We start from the raw sequence: 17,247 nt of genomic DNA on the forward strand, positions 1-17,247 counted from the left end.
CTTTTATTTTACAGGAATAGCTGAAAATTGTCCTTTAAAACACTGTACTATCTGAGCATGTGGCTATTGCTGGGTCAGGCAGGGGAGTGGGCAGGACTGGAGTCTCTGGTGTGCATCCCTGGTGTACCAGCCTCCATTTCAGTGCAGACATTTTCCTTGCAGTGAATACATAATGTGTGCTCCTCCAAGAAAAAGATCAGATGTTTCAACTGCTATCCACTTGTCATAATATCTAACAGAAATTCCTGCACGCTGTGTGAGTCGAGGCAGTATAGCTAGTCACAGCTCAGCCTAGCATCAGGGCTTTTCCTGGGTCCTCTCTGCCTCACACTCTGCCTGCCAGAGGTGCCCCATTTTAATGCATTCCTGGCAAAGAAATCCGGTCATTCATGCACAGGATTTACTCCTGGACTGAGGTTACTAAGAAATTCACCTCCTGCTTCAGGAAAAGAAAAAGAGAGTTGGCTCAAGTCTGTTGTTCTTAAGTCCCTTTATCCTAGTCTGATGCTGTTCAAGGGTCTTAAAGAAATTATAAGAACTCATAGAATACTAGAGTGGTTTGGGTTGGAAAGGACCTTAAATATCAGCTAGTTCAGACCCACCCTAATGCCATTTTTCTATGCCAAAATGGTGTAAAAAGACCTTTGTGCAAATAAAACAAAGTGAGCAGAACTGTTACCAAGCACCAAGGCCTGTGTACATTTTTTTGCTGTAAATAAAACATCAGAAGGATGCCCTTCTTTCCTAGAGATTCAAGCCACTTCTGCTGTTCCATTGCTTCCTTTTTGGATGGGGAGAGCTGCAGAAAGCTGAAGGCAGTGATAAATGCTTGGCTGCATCCTTTGTTCGGAATGACAATCTGAAATTGCCACCAGTGTCCAACAAGTTTTGAGCACTTAGTGTCTCAGGTCTGCGTGCAGCTACTGCAGTCGCAGCTGGCCCAGCAGCCAGGGCTGTCGTGTACGTGGCAGTACCAGCAGAACATTTTCTGTGTGTCAGCCCGGAGGAAACTGGCTCTCAGCTTCCATCTCTTGATCCCTAGGCCAGCAGGAGTGAGGGCATGGTAACAGTAATACATTCAGTTCTGGGAACACAGTGAGTGGTTTTCAGAAGTATAAAGTCATCCTTGATCCTAATGAGCACATGTAATTAATTCATACATATCCAAAAGTTTTTGGCTGGAGTATTGGTTGCTGTGACATTGTACTTTGGGAATCAACTATAACATATTACAAACTGAGGGGCAGCCAATTTCCAGCAGTGATGCATATGGAATACCACATACTAGATAAACTGAAAAAGAGAGACAAATCTGCTAATTCCAGACTTGATTTTTGACCCCTTCTGCTGGTATGAACCGTAATGTAATAAATGTAGTCAAAGATGTTTTATGGAACTACCTCCGCTGACCAAATTAACTTCCAAGAAGAAATTTAGATAAAGAAAATTTTATCAGCATTTTCTTGTAATAATCATCAGTACCTTACCTTTGTCATCATTAACTAAGGCACATTTCAGGGAGTGGTTAAATTCCCTCTTCCAAATCCACAAGTGTAATATAACACACATAGTAACATGGGACCAACGAGTTCCTCCAGCAAATGAAACTGAATAAATTAGCTAGATATAATCTCTCAGAGTCCACTGAGTTAAACTACTGAAAGGTACATTGCTATAAGCATTGCATGATGAAAAAAAAATAAAATTAAGAAGTTCCAATCAAAGAGAGAATCCATGGGTTTAAAACTGATAAAACACTATTCATCTGTAACTCACTTATCCGTCTTATCTCTGAGACTTATAATCTGAATTGTGCTTCAACATAGGTGACGGTTATGTTCTACGCTAATAATGTGATAAAATGCAATTAAGAATGGATAAGAACAGCAGACGGGGCAGATTCCAGGGCAAAAATCATTTACTGCTTGGTGGGGGGAACTTTAATGAAGGACCTGGTCTGGGAGCAGGTTATTCTTATTCCAGAAACAGAACAACCAACCCCTATCTTTTTCTCTTAATGGATACTTGGATTATTGCAAGCCAAACATGTCTGAAACCTACCCATTGTTGCAGAGAATATCACAATCCCTAGCACATTCATGCCGTCACTAGTGCCTGGTTCTGATTTGTAAATCACTTCAGGTGGGGGAGTGATATCCAAGGCAAAATTCTGGACGTTGGATCCATTCTCATCCTGGACTCCATATATTATAATGCGACGAGTTGCGCTTTCAGATGATGCTTTGTTAGATTTAATGATGGGAATGCTCTTGGTGCGATACTGAAAGAAAACAAAGTATTTTTTTACTATAATATCCCAGCAGGAACTAATAGTTAAATGAGACCTCCAAAGTGCTTTGTTAAATAAGGCTGCATGTTAGAGGGACAAGCATGAAAAGAAAGACAGCTTCTATCCCTATGCTGCTAAAATCTGTAAGAAAAGTTGAATTTTTTGAATCTCAAAAGAGTTTGAGGCTTGTAAAATTGCTGTTTACATGGTATCTCAAAATAAAGCTTGGAATGCTATGCTCTAACAAAAATGTAAACTCGTAAAGGTTTCTTTTGATAAACAAATGGCAAAAGAACATAGCCGTTGCCTGACCCATGCCACAGCTTCGCTCCAGGTGGGAGGCAAAGAGGTAAAAGAGGAGGCAAAAAGGTAAAGAGGTTCTCTTTACCTTTCTGGACTATTCAAATAACTTTGACCTACTAGTTGTAGGCTGCTAAGGATAATGGAAACACTCATGAATTCCTAAATGCTCAAGGTACTAATAGTATATGACATAATACAGTGTCTGTATCTGGATTCTGCTTTACAAAGATACGTCTACATCCCTCTATGATGTTGGCTCATCTCTTCACTGGTAACAGAACTGTAACCACTTACCTGCTTGAATGTGGCCTCAACAAGGTTGGCTGGAAACATGTTCCTAGAAATGAACAAATAAAATCATTTCTATGGGACTGCAGGCAATTTCTGTTCCCTGGGTCTCAGGCCTTGCACAATATATTACTTATTTACCCTCCTAAAGAGCAAGGGCTGAATGGGTGGGGAAGGCTGCCACTCTCCCCCTCATGCCATACCGTTGTAACTAACTCAGCAAAGCACACCAGAGGGACGGGTCCTCAGAATGAAAGTTTGGGAACTCACTTTGAAATACCTGGAGTGAGACCCAGGAGCTCTAGTTTCACTTTCTGGCTCTGCCACTGTCTCCATCTCATAATTGGGACAACGTAATTGCTGTCATTCCCTTCGCCGTCTGCTAACTGTGGAGACAAATATTTCTTTATTCTGTATTTTGTCTCGCTTATTTGGATAATGAGCTGTTCAAGGCAGAGGCAGAGTTTAGGGATGTATTCCTGGGATCCCTGGGTGCTGTAATCTGTTTTGGGACTTCTGATCACTGCTTTGAGATGACTCATGAACTACATACTACAGTAATGTCCTGATACACTTTTATCACTACAGTTAGAAGTGATGTAGACTTTGCAGAGGTTTGGTCAAGAACAGTTTGCTTTTCAAACAGAGGATCTGATCCCTGATTAAAAGAATCGGGACTACAGCTGTACAGTCTCTTTTAATATGGTTCTGAGGCTTCAGAATAAGAGATTGATGTGAGGCAAAGAGTTTCATCTTTGCTCACAGCCGAGCTACAATGGAAAACAATGAACATACAGTGAGATTTGAAGTGAGGTTAATAGATTTTTAATTCCAAAAGGGACTCTTGCTATTACTTTTCTGACTTTCAGTGTATCTCAGACCATGACATTTCACCCAATAGTATCTGGAGCTAATTTGTAACTTGTGTTTGAGCTAGATTATTACCTTGTAGAAAGACATTCGATCCTAATTCGAAATGGAGAGCACACCCTCTACAGGCTTCAAAGAGGAATCATAGTGCAGTAGGGCAAAAAAGCTAAAAAGTCATATATTTCCAGGTACTGTTTAGGAATCAAGATTTATCTGATCACTCAAATAGGACCTAACAGAACTGACTTATTTTCAGCACAAAGCTTCTGAAGCTAGAGGGAGAAGACAGTGACACCCTATGGCCCAATTCTGTGCTTTCATATACAGAACCTTATGCAAAGAGAATAATTTCTGAATTATCCTGAATTCTCTAACCAAAGGACTTTTTATTGAAATTCCAACTCAAGCCTCAAGACAGGACATCATTTAAGTATATGTGAAAAGCGTGTTCTCATTGCAAGGAGAACTGCTGCACGCATACACGGGTAAATGCATGCCGCCCTGAGACATTTTGCAGATCTGCTTTCCTCTTGCAGCAGCAGCATTTGTGTGCTGCCAAGTGGAGTCATGGCAAGAGCATCCTGTGCAGCACTGGCTTAGAAAGAATGATTTTATTGCTCTTTTAAGTCATAACGATGTGACATTATGGTTGCATCTCAAATTATGACGTATAAGAGAGAGAATCTGTTTCAGCATCCTCAGACAGAGCAACTGCTACAAACAGATAATTAATTATCCTTTGCAGGGTCAAGCAGAAGGAGTTGCAGGGGAGCAGTACTGTCTGATGACTGAAGCAGAAGATTGAAAATGAGTTATTTTGTTGGCCTGCTATGTGAGAGCAGACAAACCACATAAAGAAATAATTTGTCATTTTGGTAAGGCTGTTGCTCTAGGGCAAACTTTAGTGCTATACAGGCAGGCTATGAGGTTGATGCGCAGCACTTCAGTTACTCTTTTTTTAACTCTCCTGGCCCTTTCTCTCCTCGGTGAAGGGGAAACAGCTGAGACGACCTGTCCCTCGCAGCCTGATGTGCCACCTGGCATCACTGAGGGATCGCAGCACCTCCTGGCTGCGTTGTACACTGCCAATGTCTTCTTCCTTTTCACCAGTCCTGCTTAAGAGCCCCAGGCATGATGATGCCTGTGCTCTATAGAGACCAGAGATCAGAAGGCAGCAGCCATGAAAGCAACTTATCATAAGGCTTACTTTGCAAGGTTTAGTTAAAGGAATGCAGTCCCTCTGTACACAGTCATTTAATTGCAGTGACTTGGTTTAAGACACTCACTGTGCAGCAATGCGGTTAGCGATGAACAACGCTCCCTACACCACTGTAAGCAGTGCTGTGCTGCTGTACTGCCATCAACTGAGTTATCTCTGCAAAGCTTCCATAAAAGCTGATCATTCCCTGGTTCAAGTGTCAAATCTGTAGCCAAATCAAGGCAGACAACAGCCAGCTGTGCATCGCTTTCCTATCAGATGCAGACACAACCTTTTGCCTGAGCCCCAGGAGCTTGGCTGCGGCTGGGGACTAAGGGAGGAACAGCTGGATGGAGCTGGACCTGGGAGAGACAGAGAGGATGTTTATAGGAGAGGGAAGCACTGAAAAGTTCATTACTGCCTTATTATGCCTCGTAAGGGGATTCTGCTTCGACATCGTTAAAGGCTTCAGTAATATAAAATCACATTTGTTTTATGATTTGAGATGATTAGAAGAAAGGTTCTGTAGGAGTACGAAGTGGTAGTGTGGTAATTGTGTTGTAACCTGCTGTGAGAATGTGAATTATGCTGAAAGCATAGAAAGAATCACACTGAGCAGTCCTGCTTAGATCTGACTGTGAATGTCATGTGTAAGACAAAGCTTTACAAAGAAATATGACTTTAATTGCCGATGATTTCTGTTTTCTGTCCCAGTTTTATAGTCTTAATTAGAAGAATTAAGAACAAATTGAGACTGCTTGAGAAAGGGAATATCATATGGTTAGTAGCTAGATTAAATGTTAGAGAAATTTGTGGAGGATTAAAGCATTTTGTTTCTTTATCATTCTTTATCCTGCAGGAATTACAACTAACCACTTAATACTGGATGCTGGAATTCTCCCAATATTTTTTAATATATTATGCACTGTGATCCAGTCTTTGAGACTAGCCTACCAAAGTTACACAATTTATCTAGTGAAGGCTGACCTGAATGTGTTTGCCAGAACTTCGGCTTATTTTTTATTTTAAGCTGGTTTACTTGGATTGAAAAAATCCAGTATTAGCCAAAATTTAGTTTTGTTAATTAAAAACATTCAAGAGAGCAATTCGTGGAAGAGAACTGTAATGGACCAAAACAAATGATGAGAAGAAAGTATCAAACTGGCACAAAGAGATGGGAGATTACTGGGAGTGTTTGTTTGTTCAGTTAGGTGTCTTCAGAAAAGTTGATGAATTCTGGCTTTAGGGGAACATTTTGCTGCATGTTGATATTTGCCTGCCTGTCTTCCAGGCATCCAACCTGTAGTCAGATTGGCCTCTGCAGATCCCTACTAGCTTCACTGCGATTCTGCACAAGGATGAAGATCTACCCACATGGGTCTGGTATCAGGATCATAAAGTGAGGCTGTCCCTCTACTTGGAACAGGTACTGGTTTATCACTGGCATATATTGTATTAAAGACACTGTCAGTACTTAAGAAGTAATAATTCAAGCTGAGGTACTCATTGCTGTCACCACCTATAAATGCTCTTAAGTTTATTCAATTAAAACAACTAAGCAGATAAAATATTTCTAAATTTGCAGCTTTGCTTTCAAATTGCTCACAAGATACAGGACACAAAATAACACTGCGTGAAACAGTGATCTGGGATTCACTTCTGTAGTACAAGCAATTGTCTCTAACCTCGGCGGCACAATTCAACATTCCTGGCAAAAATAATTTCACGTAATAATAGGGAATTAAACATGGTACATAACAGTGAGTGAGGCTGGTGTGGAATGTAGATAAATTTAGGTCTAAGACAAGGATGCAGTTGTAAAACAGAAACAGACATATGGTTTCTGGTTACATAAAAAAAATTAAGAGAAAAATACTGTCTGCCCTGAGGAAGAACACAAGATGCATTTCCCAGAGCATCTTCTGCTTCAAGAATTCCGCCAGACAAAGCGGGAGTGTTCAATACAGGTTAGAAGAGTGAACATAGATGAAATTTCAATATCAAGTCAGTGAACTTTCGACAGACCATGAGCTGTTGAGCCACAGATGACATGCCTGGCCTGCATTTGCTGTGATAGCAGCATATGCAGACAAGTAACCTACTAAACACCTCCTTTGACTACATCCTGCTGTGACGCACAGGATGGTTCATTCCACTAGCAAATTTTGGAGTCCTTCCCTCATTCTTTTATGGGGTAAGAGGATTCAGACATAAGGAGCTATCAAGAGTTAGAAATGTGTATGTATGACTAAGGCAAGACATGCTCTGCAATTTGGTAGCCATGGAATTTGAAGAAAAACTTGAAGACTTGTAGCAAGTACAGACAGCAGTGGGTCTAAGGAGATGCTCTAAGGGTGCAGCTTTTAATACACATAGGACTATTTGGTACCTTGCCACTGCCAAAAACGAGAGGTCTTTTTCCCTTCTCCATTGTCTCCCAGAAATTAATCTAGCAAATAGTACTATTCACTCATTTTTGCTCCCTTAGTTTTCTGCTGCTTTAGGAAGCTGAATTGTTTTAGGAAGTCCTTTTGCAGCTCAGGCCATGCCTTGGCACTGCCCCCTGTGCCCCTCTGTGTGTGGGCGCCCTCTGTCTCTCTTCAGAAGGCTGCTGGCTCTGAGAAGTGAGCGGGACAAATATCATCACCACTGTTACACGGTTCTACTGCTCATGCTTTTAACAGAACTGTCCACAGAACACAAGTGTACAGCTATCGGGATAGTTTGATGGCTCCTGCATAACTCCTATTACAAATACTAGGCCAAATTCTTGCTGCAATTACACTACTGAATATCTGAAATACTCATTTGGAGTTCTGACTACACCATCTGTTGACTCAAGGCATTCAGTTTTTACAGACCTTTTTAATAAGAAATTAGGCCAGCAGCCGCAGGTACAGCAGATGTTGTTTCCTTGATTCAGAACACCCATTCCCTCTGGGGCACTCTGCTCTGCAGCAGCAATCTGGTTTTGCTGTCAGACTTTGATGTTATCAGTACTTAATCCCTGCCACACCAGGCAGTCGTTGGCTGCAGTCTCCCAGGCTGTGGAATTAAAGCCACCTGTTTTGTTGGGTTTTTTTTTGCAACATACTTGTCCTCGTAATATTTTACTGGCCTATATTTGCATTGGACATAAAACCATTTAGGACACTCTGCTCTCTGTCCTATATTTCTCACGTAAGAACTAATATAGCTGAGCTTGAAAGAACATTGTTTTAAGGCTGCATATTTGACAGTATTCAGTACAGCAAGGGTACAGAGACAGTAAAAATGGAGTCTGAATAGTTGACATGAAAACTATGAAGTTTCCAGGTCTTACAGCTCTGCAGAAGAATGAACAGCACTATAGTTCTTATTTACTAGAGTCTCATGTCAGGTGCCTCTTACTTCTCAATGACATTCCCTTAACCTCAAAAATTCATTTGCATTTACTCTCCTGTGGATGACTTCATCATCAACTGTGTAGACTCCTGACAACTGTTACTGTACCACATAAGCCATGAATCATGCCCTCAGCCATATAGGAATACATCTGAAATAGCTTCCTGCTGATGTCAGTTGCACTCCTGAAATCAAGGGTAAAATTTAATTCAGCAAGACTGAACAAATTACCTATCTCAGGGTCCATGTGCATGTTGCACATCAGTAATCATCTCCAGTGCCTCATCTCATTTGGAATGGAATGGAATGGAATGGAATGGAATGGAATGGAATGGAATGGAATGGAATGGAATGGAATAGAATAGAATAGAATAGAATAGAATAGAATAGAATAGAATAGAATAGAATAGAATAGAATAGAATATTTTGGTTGGAGAGGACCTATAAAGATCATTGAGTCCAACTGCCTGACCACTTCAGGGCTAGCCAAAACTTAAAGCATATTATTTAGGGCATTGTCCAAATGCCTCTTGAACACTGACAGGCATGGGTCATCAACCACCTCTCTAGGAAATCTGTTCTTAATATCAACCACACTAGTCCCTGCTAAATGGACCAAAGTACACGTCTGCAAATCAAAAGCATTTAAATCCTCATTATTGTGATAAAAGATACTAACAGAATGCAAAAATCACTAATCAGGACTAAGCCATTGTGTCTTGCTTGTCTTTTTGCAGATCAAGGCAGGACTAATATTATAGAGTCATTTTGACAAACAGACCTGTTATCTGTCCTGAAGGGGACATTATTGCATGGTATTTCAGTTCCAGGAAGGGATCTGGAGGGTGAACCTCCTTACTCTGCTTCTTCTCAAAGACAAGGTCATGACACAGCTCTAACAGTGCTATGACTTTCCAAGAAACTCATTCTTTGGGGTAGAAACACAAGTGCATCGCATTTTTAAGAATCTTGAAAAGGTTGAATCATATCAAAAGTAGCATGACAGGCCCAACACATACGCACTATTGTTTGAGGAAAGCAAAATCATTTAATGACAGGTGTTCATCCATATCAGAACACGTCCAGGCCAGTTTTCAGGAGAATGAACAATTTCCCCTTTAGGGCTGAAGATTTCCTAATGCAGTTTTAACTCCTGGCCCTCATGTATCTCCCACTCTGTGACCAGAGGGCAAAAAAGTCCACTTTGCGTTCCATCTCCCAGTCATCATCTTCATAATGGAATTATCTCTTTTTCCATGTTGGTTTCCTTTTATGCCAGATAGGAACCACACATGTAGGGGCTTCAGAGGCCTTTGTAAATACTTGAGGATTGGGATTCTGAGCAGCTTGAAGTGCTTAAAAATTAACCAGAAGAGAACATCTGGTCACATACAGTGTTCAACAGTGCTGTCACCAGGCTTGTTTTGTGAGATAGAAGAAAACTGGCAGTTTGAAACTAATAAAAAAGGCTAGTTTGCCACAGGAAACATAAATATTTCTATCCAAGTAACACAGTGGCTTTTGGTAAAAGGTAGAAGAATGTAGGCCAAGGTTATTAAAAAAAGTTCTTTCATAGTTTAAACCCTGGGTCTTTTAATGCACTCTTTAATATCTTATTGCCTGTATATACAATTCAGTCTTCAGCTGTAAACTTCTTTAAGCATAATTTCTCATTCTGCACAACCTGGACTTTTTCCTAACTACAGCAGATATTGGGTTTCTCCTGCCCTGTTTTGAAGAAATGTAATTTGTATTTACAATAAAATAGTCTTTAGCTTGAAAAGGGGGAAAGGAAATTATTTAAAACAGTGTTTAGAATTCCCATGAAAATATAAATCCTCTACAATATTTATATCCTATTATAACTATTAATGGTGTGTGTGTGTATGTGTATATATATATATATACATAATATACATTTATATATATATGTAAAACAGAAAACAAAAAATACCACCACCACTGAAAAGCCCTCTTTTGGTTAAAGCTGGCCAGCCAAACTTAGTTTCCAGATACCTGCTTCAAAGTCTATTACATTGGGTGCAATCCTGAATATTCAGAGTTAAAAACTGCTCTGATTTATTCTTCCAGTAAACTTCCAGAGTGTACAAACTCTTGTGTCATGCTTGGATAAGGCATGATTTGATCCTGTCAATATTCACTGAGTTGTTTTATTTGGAGCTTTTGAGCTGAATTCGCTCACAATGTCATTCTGTCTGGTTAGACTTGAGAAAGACTGAAAATATTTGTGAACTCTATATTTTCTGGTGCCAATTTGCACGCATGATCAGCTGTATATAAAACAGGAGTGTGAACCTTCAGTTTGGCTGGGATTTGTTTCCTAATGTGAATGTTCACAGCATATGATTGTTTATTTTTATCTCATCAGCCAAATTTTATTTCCATTGATGACAAATACAAGTAGCATGAATCAAGTTGCAACAAAATTTACCCTTACAAATTAAAGGTATTTGAGAATGGCAATGGAGTGTGGTGGAAATAGTAACTGCTAATGTAAACAGCGTGGTCCTGTGTAATATATCTTGATTCACAAATGTGCATTTTCTAGTCTGCTTGTCAGGGGAATATATGTTTCCGAGTTAAACAAACCAAATTCGACATTAATCCTTAGTTGGAATTTCTTAAATTGGACATTATTCCTGCAAGCGTGGCCCTTTTTTGTCCTTTTGGGCAAAACACTGTAGATCTGAATTATTTTTAAAAATGGTTATCTTGCCTTTCTTCATTTCTAAACTCAAAAAAAAAACACTAAAAATTCACTCTTATTTTTGGGAAAAAGTACAGTTAATTTCAATAATTCACATAGAAAAAATAAGGTAAAGATCTTTGTTGATCCATTGCTATTATTTCCATTGAGGTGCCCCAAAAGCCACATTCCTAGAACAATACCCCTACTAGGTCTCATACAAGCTGCAAATATTTCCTCTGGCACCACAGGTTTTTCTGAATGACCCTCAGTGACCTTTTTTTTTTTTTTCATGTCTTGGTTCTCCAGCTGTAAGAAAGGAAAACGGATCATCCCTACCTCAAAGAGGTATTGCACATCATGAGAATAAATGCATTAAAATTCAAAAGGCATGAGGTGCTTTGATGCGTTTAAGAGTACAAGAAGATGATCCTTAGCCTGAGGATTTATAGTCTTAAATATGAAAGAAAATACAATTTCATGAGCCTTGCAGTGCCCATACCAGAAACTTTGAATATAATTAAGGCAGATTTGTAGATCTGTCTCAATCTAGTAATAATGAGGCATCTAAAGAGAGAAGCATCTTTAGAACAGCATCTTCTATAAAGCTTCAGACTCACAATTGCCTTCTGAATTACTTGTGCTCAGCCCAGATCCTTGCACAATGCAAAAGAAGAGGGGCAAGTTATGGAAGGGCAGATTCCTGCACAAGTGTGAAAGTGAACTAGCTGGTTAAATGGATGTCAACCACAGACAGCAAAAGATGTATTTTATTTAAAGTTGGATCAGATTAAAGCAAAATTCAGACACTTAAGGCCAAAACAGCACAAAAGATTTTCATTAGAAAGTAGAGTGTTGAAAACGTGTATTATGCTGCATTCAGTGGCCTTCCTGTCCAGGCTGAATCCGGGAGAAAATTGGTAGGGGCAGATTCACATCCACAGATCTTGTCCTCCATCTCTGGAGGTTTCCTTTAGAAAGGAAGCCTTTCAAATACTTCTGTTTAGAGTGGCAAAAAATGGCTGACTTGTGGATACAAGTTTCAAGGCAGGAAATTCAGTATGATAATCAGGTAATATATGTCCTGGTTGATGTGAGGTTTAGAGTCATTTCAGAATCATGTGGTACAGTGTCCTAATTGTGTCATATACACTCGAGTTTTTGTTATTGTTTTCTTTTACATAATAGACAAATATATGGGGGTAGCACCACCTGCAAAATACTACTGTGTATATGGTACATTATGCTATTCCTCCATATTCCACACGTACTCCAGAAATATGAATATTGATTAATGTTGTAGATGTTTAGAATGATGATGAGGCTCAGCAGCAGTTCTTTGTTTTATTTATTAAAACCACTTCTAAAAGCAGAATCCTCACCCAAAAATTCCAGAAGTTAAATTTCTAGCAACATCCTTCCTCCCTGCCAAAAATTCCGAATCTGGCAATGTCCTATACAACATCACATGAAATGATAATACATTTCATCATTTCAAAATGGCTTCAAATCTGAAATAAGCGATGCGGAATAGGTGTATCACCATGCCAAGATTCATGCTTTTAAAATAAACCCCACAATTATGTCACGTATATCATCTCTCCACTTATATGTTTAGCATTCTTTATTTGAAGAATAACAGATGTTTCCTGCGAGAACTTCTGTGCACATGTGCAATTGATAAATTGGGAGGAAATTAATGAATTGAGAGGATAAGCCAATCTGGGCCTGAAAAGATGGTCTCCAGCTGTGAATGGAAGTCATTTATCATTGAGCTGAAGGATCAGCTTTTCTAGCTCAAACCAGCAGATACATCATTACATTTAATCCAGACTTCCACAAAGATATCTAGGAGTTTTGCAATTGACTTCAGCAGAGCCAGGATTTCACCCATAGTATTTATCTAGGCTGAAAGCCCACTCCCCACAGTTGTATTATTTATTTATTTATTTAGTGAATGTGGTTATTTCTGTAGTGGAGGAATAAAAACCATCAGTCTCTGCACTCAGGGTAGAAAGAGGATGCAGCTGTAGCTGGTTCCTAGCACAGAAACAGGAGAATGAGCCTTAGTCTATCTGTTCAAGCTTCAGTAATAAGAGTGGCTAATTGGCCTGTCATTGTTGACACCTGCCCAAACCAAAGACTAAACTAACATGCCTGGGTGGAAACATGAATACCTGAAATAGGTATGGAAACTGTTATAATTTGCTTAGGTGAGTGTTCGTAGGAAGAGAAATTATAGATGATGCAAATGCTTAGATCAGAACATAGGATTTTACCTGCAATTAGACTCAACCGAATAAAGCATTCCCAAATAGAATAAAGCATTCGCCACTAAATCTGTGGTGTACAGGGAGCTGAACCAGCCAGATAGAGAGGAGGGGGTGAAATCATAATTAAGATCTTGGGTTCTAGTCATACAGCAATTCAGTTGTTTGATGCAAATATAATGTTATAGAACTGAATTTAAACTTTGCAACCCCACATTATTTTTCATCTGACATCTCCATGAACTGGCTTACTCTTGTTTTCAAAAAGCAATGAGGCTGGTACAAAGGGATGGGAACCTATGGCTAGAAAGACCCTTTCTAGAGCTAGCTTTAAGGTCAGTTTGGGTGTACCATTGCACCATTTATCTCCCTAAGCATTTATATGTTTAAGAATGAGGCCTTAGGAAACAGCTGAACACCCAAGAAAAGGCTTCTAAACACTGACACTATGAAAATAATCATCAAAAATATACGTTTTTGTTAAATTCCCTTTTACGTCTATCTTTCTCAGATTTAAAACTCCAGTTCCTTCCTCCACCTATAAGAGTTATAGTCCTTCATGCAGCAGAAGCAGAATATTGTGATTTAACTAGTCACAAGCACACACATGAATCCCACTGCACATAGATCAGAGCAAATTCACCAGGGAGATAGCGAGATACAACTACATGGGCATATTCCCCTTGCAGATGAAGATGGTGGTTTTGTGGAAGGCTACAAAAGAGAGTGCTCTCAGCTACTGCTCCATGACTAATATAATTTGGCACCTTCTCAGTAATACATTGATACAACAGAAAAACATACGGCTTTCAGATGGGCTGGCTAAGTGCAACTTGGATGAGAAAGAAAAGATTTTTGTAGGCTTTTCATCCAAGTTCCTTCTGATTTGAGGTCCCAGTAAATCTAATGAAAGTACTTTGTGTGCTGATGCTCAGTCTGGGTCAGGAACTTGGGTTTTTGAAAGAAAGATTGTCCAACATTTTGTATTTTAATAAGTAAAACTCCAAAGAGAATTCTTCGTGGTTCAGGCACACACTGGGTCTAAAAGCCTTGCCCAATATATTATGGGATCATTGGCTTGAGGAATCACTCAAAGGCAAAACTTGATTTTTTTGCATGAGCAAAATAAATCTGAGGCACATGCTGGGTTCAGTCAGGAAACTCATCCCACTAGCACCTGAAATGTGGATACATTGGCTACTGTGGATACAGTTTGGCTTCTGCCAAACAAAGCAAAACAAACAAAAAAGCCACAAAACAGAACAAGTAATATGATAAAAATAAGGAAAAAAAAGGTCACAACAGTGGTCTTTCTAATTAAATCCTTCATCTGAGAGCTGCTATGAGCAATTGTAACAGTACTTTCAAGAATTATTTCCTGAAAAATGTGGGTTTCAGCCCGTATATTTAAGGTTTTTCATATTACAACTGTCTGCCCTTATTTAAATTAACATTATATCTTAATACTGTCTTCATATTAATAATAGATTTCATGATGAGCTCCACAGGCTATACTTGATTCTGTGGGAGTGTAAAAACCAGCGTTGTTAGTATTTCTGTTACATTTGGTGTCCATTTATTTAAATTTTACTAGGAAGTGACAGCATAAGCATCTGATAACTTGAAAATCATCTGCAATTTAATTGATTTAAACAAAGTGTTCATCATTAGGTTCAGAACTTATCCTCAGGCCACAATTCCTGATGTGTTTATGTACAAAATGTTACCTCCAGAAAACGGAAAGAATGAATGTAGTTACCGGATTAAGTCTAGCAGTGCATCTGCAGAGCTCATGATGGGCTTTCCACCCTCTTCAGTGCTCTCCTTCTGTGCTGCTCCACCAGGATGGATAATGGAGACCATAATTATTCCCACAATCACAGCCACAAATGTTGTCCATAGATAGTAAGTGACGGTTATGATACCTAATCGGCTGGAAGTCTTGGCATCCAGGGCTGCTAGCCCAGACATTAAGCTGTGGAAAGAAAACACAAGATATATGGTATCTTTTGCATAATGTTAATGCAACAGAAAACCCGATTTCCTAGTTATTCCAGTTTACCTGCTTCTTGTGTGATTGCCCGCATATTTTTTGAAGCTTGCGGTAATGCAAAAGCTGTAGCACTTGTGTCTAAAAGAATATTCCCTGCTTGCCATGTGAGATCCTGGTTACTTGAAGGAACTTGCAAGCTTGGGCTGCCCGCATGGGGACTGAATCCTGTCGACTGCTCCTTGAAGCTCAAGGGGTAGTTTCACATGACGTGCTCTACTCTGTGCTGTGCTGGTGCAGCCTCACCTCGAGTACTGTGTGCAGTTTTGGGTGCAATAAGATAAGAATGACATAAAACTGTTAAAGAGTGTCCAAAGGAGGGCTACAAAGATGATGAAGTGTCTAGAGGGCAACATATATAAGGAGCAGCTGAGGTCCCTTGGTTTGTTCCGCCCAGAGCAGAGCAGGCTGAGGGGAGGCCTCATGGCGGCCTGCAGCTCCCTCACGAGGGGAGCGGAGGGGCAGGCACTGAGCTCTGCTCTCTGGGGACAGCGACAGGACCCAAGGGAATGGCATGGAGCTGGGACAGGGGAGGGTCAGGCTGGGTGTTAGGAAGAGGTACTTCACCCAGAGGGTGGTCGGGCACTGGGACAGGCTCTGCAGGGCAGTGGTCACAGCACTGAGCCTGCTGGAGCTCAAGAAGCATTTGGACAATGCTCTCAGACAGATGGTTTGGTTTTGGGGTGGTCCTGTGTGGAGCCAGGAGTTGGATTCCATGATCCTGGTGGGTCCCATCCAACTCAGGATATCCTATGATTCTAACCTACATGTTTGATAGCAAATAATTAGTCCTGCAAACTTAGGTATGAAACCCTACACATAATTCTACATAACTGTAGAATAATTCAGGTTAGAAGGGTTCCCTGAAGGAAATCTGGTCAGCCCCTCACTCCTTCCTGTGTGAAGCAGGACCATGATTTCAAAATGAAAAATACTAAGGGGCAAGTTGGACATACAAACTCCTTCAGGGGCAGGCGTGGCTGTGCGTTGGGAGCAAAGAAAATGCTGTGGTGATTTCACCATCATCTTTCCCCTTTGGCTCCTTTCTACTGCCAGAGGATGGTCAGTGGCCTCATAAAGCTTACCTCTGCTAAGCTATATAACTCTCTACCAAGTGTTTAACTCACAGTGGCTCTCTTTTACAGGCAAATTAGGGTAGTTCTTGACCCCTGAGTTTGGTCCAGGCTGCTCTGACATAGATCCTGGTGCTGTTTCCAAGTGGTCTGAGGCTAAGATTTGAGTTTAGTGTTGCCTGGGACTTTACACTGAGATTTTGCTTTGAATGATTCTCTGTAATCTCTTCAAAGGATGCATCTCAGGAAAACTGCAGGTGAAATAAAATACCACATTTACTATTTGGTGTGACCTGATTGTCCGGCTTTATCGTCAAAACAGAACCGATTATCGGGACTTTCTACATAAATAGTCATGTACTAAGCTGCACCTCCTTGAATAAGATCTTGACCTCACTCTGGTCAGTAAGGATGTCTAGAGCCAATACTGAAGTGCAGCTTAACCTTTATAGTAGATTTAATGAAATCAAATGGGTGGGATTTAGTGCTCAGGTTCCTGCTATCCTCTAGATTAATTAAGAAAATGCATTGCTTTTCTGCATTGCCAATCTCTTATCTAGGATGTTTTTTGTTAACACTACAGGAGCAAGGGGAAACATTCATTGCATTGTAGTGCAGATCATTTAGAAAATGAGTATCTCCCTATCTCTCTCTTGTAACCGTTGTTCTTCCCTCTCTTTTATCATTCTGAGAAAAATTCCACCTTTCTGTGTGCCTTTAAAGCATCGTTTACAAACACAGCACTACATATTAAAAAAAACAGTAGCAGCAATGATGCTTAGCTCCTTGGCATCTCCCTGGGATGCATCCATAT

At 40.1% G+C, this 17,247-nt stretch overlaps 1 protein-coding gene across 1 annotated transcript in view; it reads right to left on the reverse strand.

Annotated features, from left to right (window-relative positions):
• Positions 1–17,247, reverse strand: part of SLC1A7 (solute carrier family 1 member 7) — a 49,506-nt gene that overhangs the window by 18,419 nt on the left and 13,840 nt on the right. Inside the window, 3 exon segments of the mRNA XM_035538038.1 lie at positions 2,062–2,281; positions 2,888–2,930; positions 15,070–15,285. Of these exon segments, the coding sequence (XP_035393931.1) occupies positions 2,062–2,281; positions 2,888–2,930; positions 15,070–15,285 (479 nt within the window).

The sequence above is a fragment of the Cygnus atratus genome, chromosome 8, assembly GCF_013377495.2.
Source record: "Cygnus atratus isolate AKBS03 ecotype Queensland, Australia chromosome 8, CAtr_DNAZoo_HiC_assembly, whole genome shotgun sequence".
In the NCBI taxonomy this organism is placed as follows: Eukaryota; Metazoa; Chordata; class Aves; order Anseriformes; family Anatidae; genus Cygnus; species Cygnus atratus.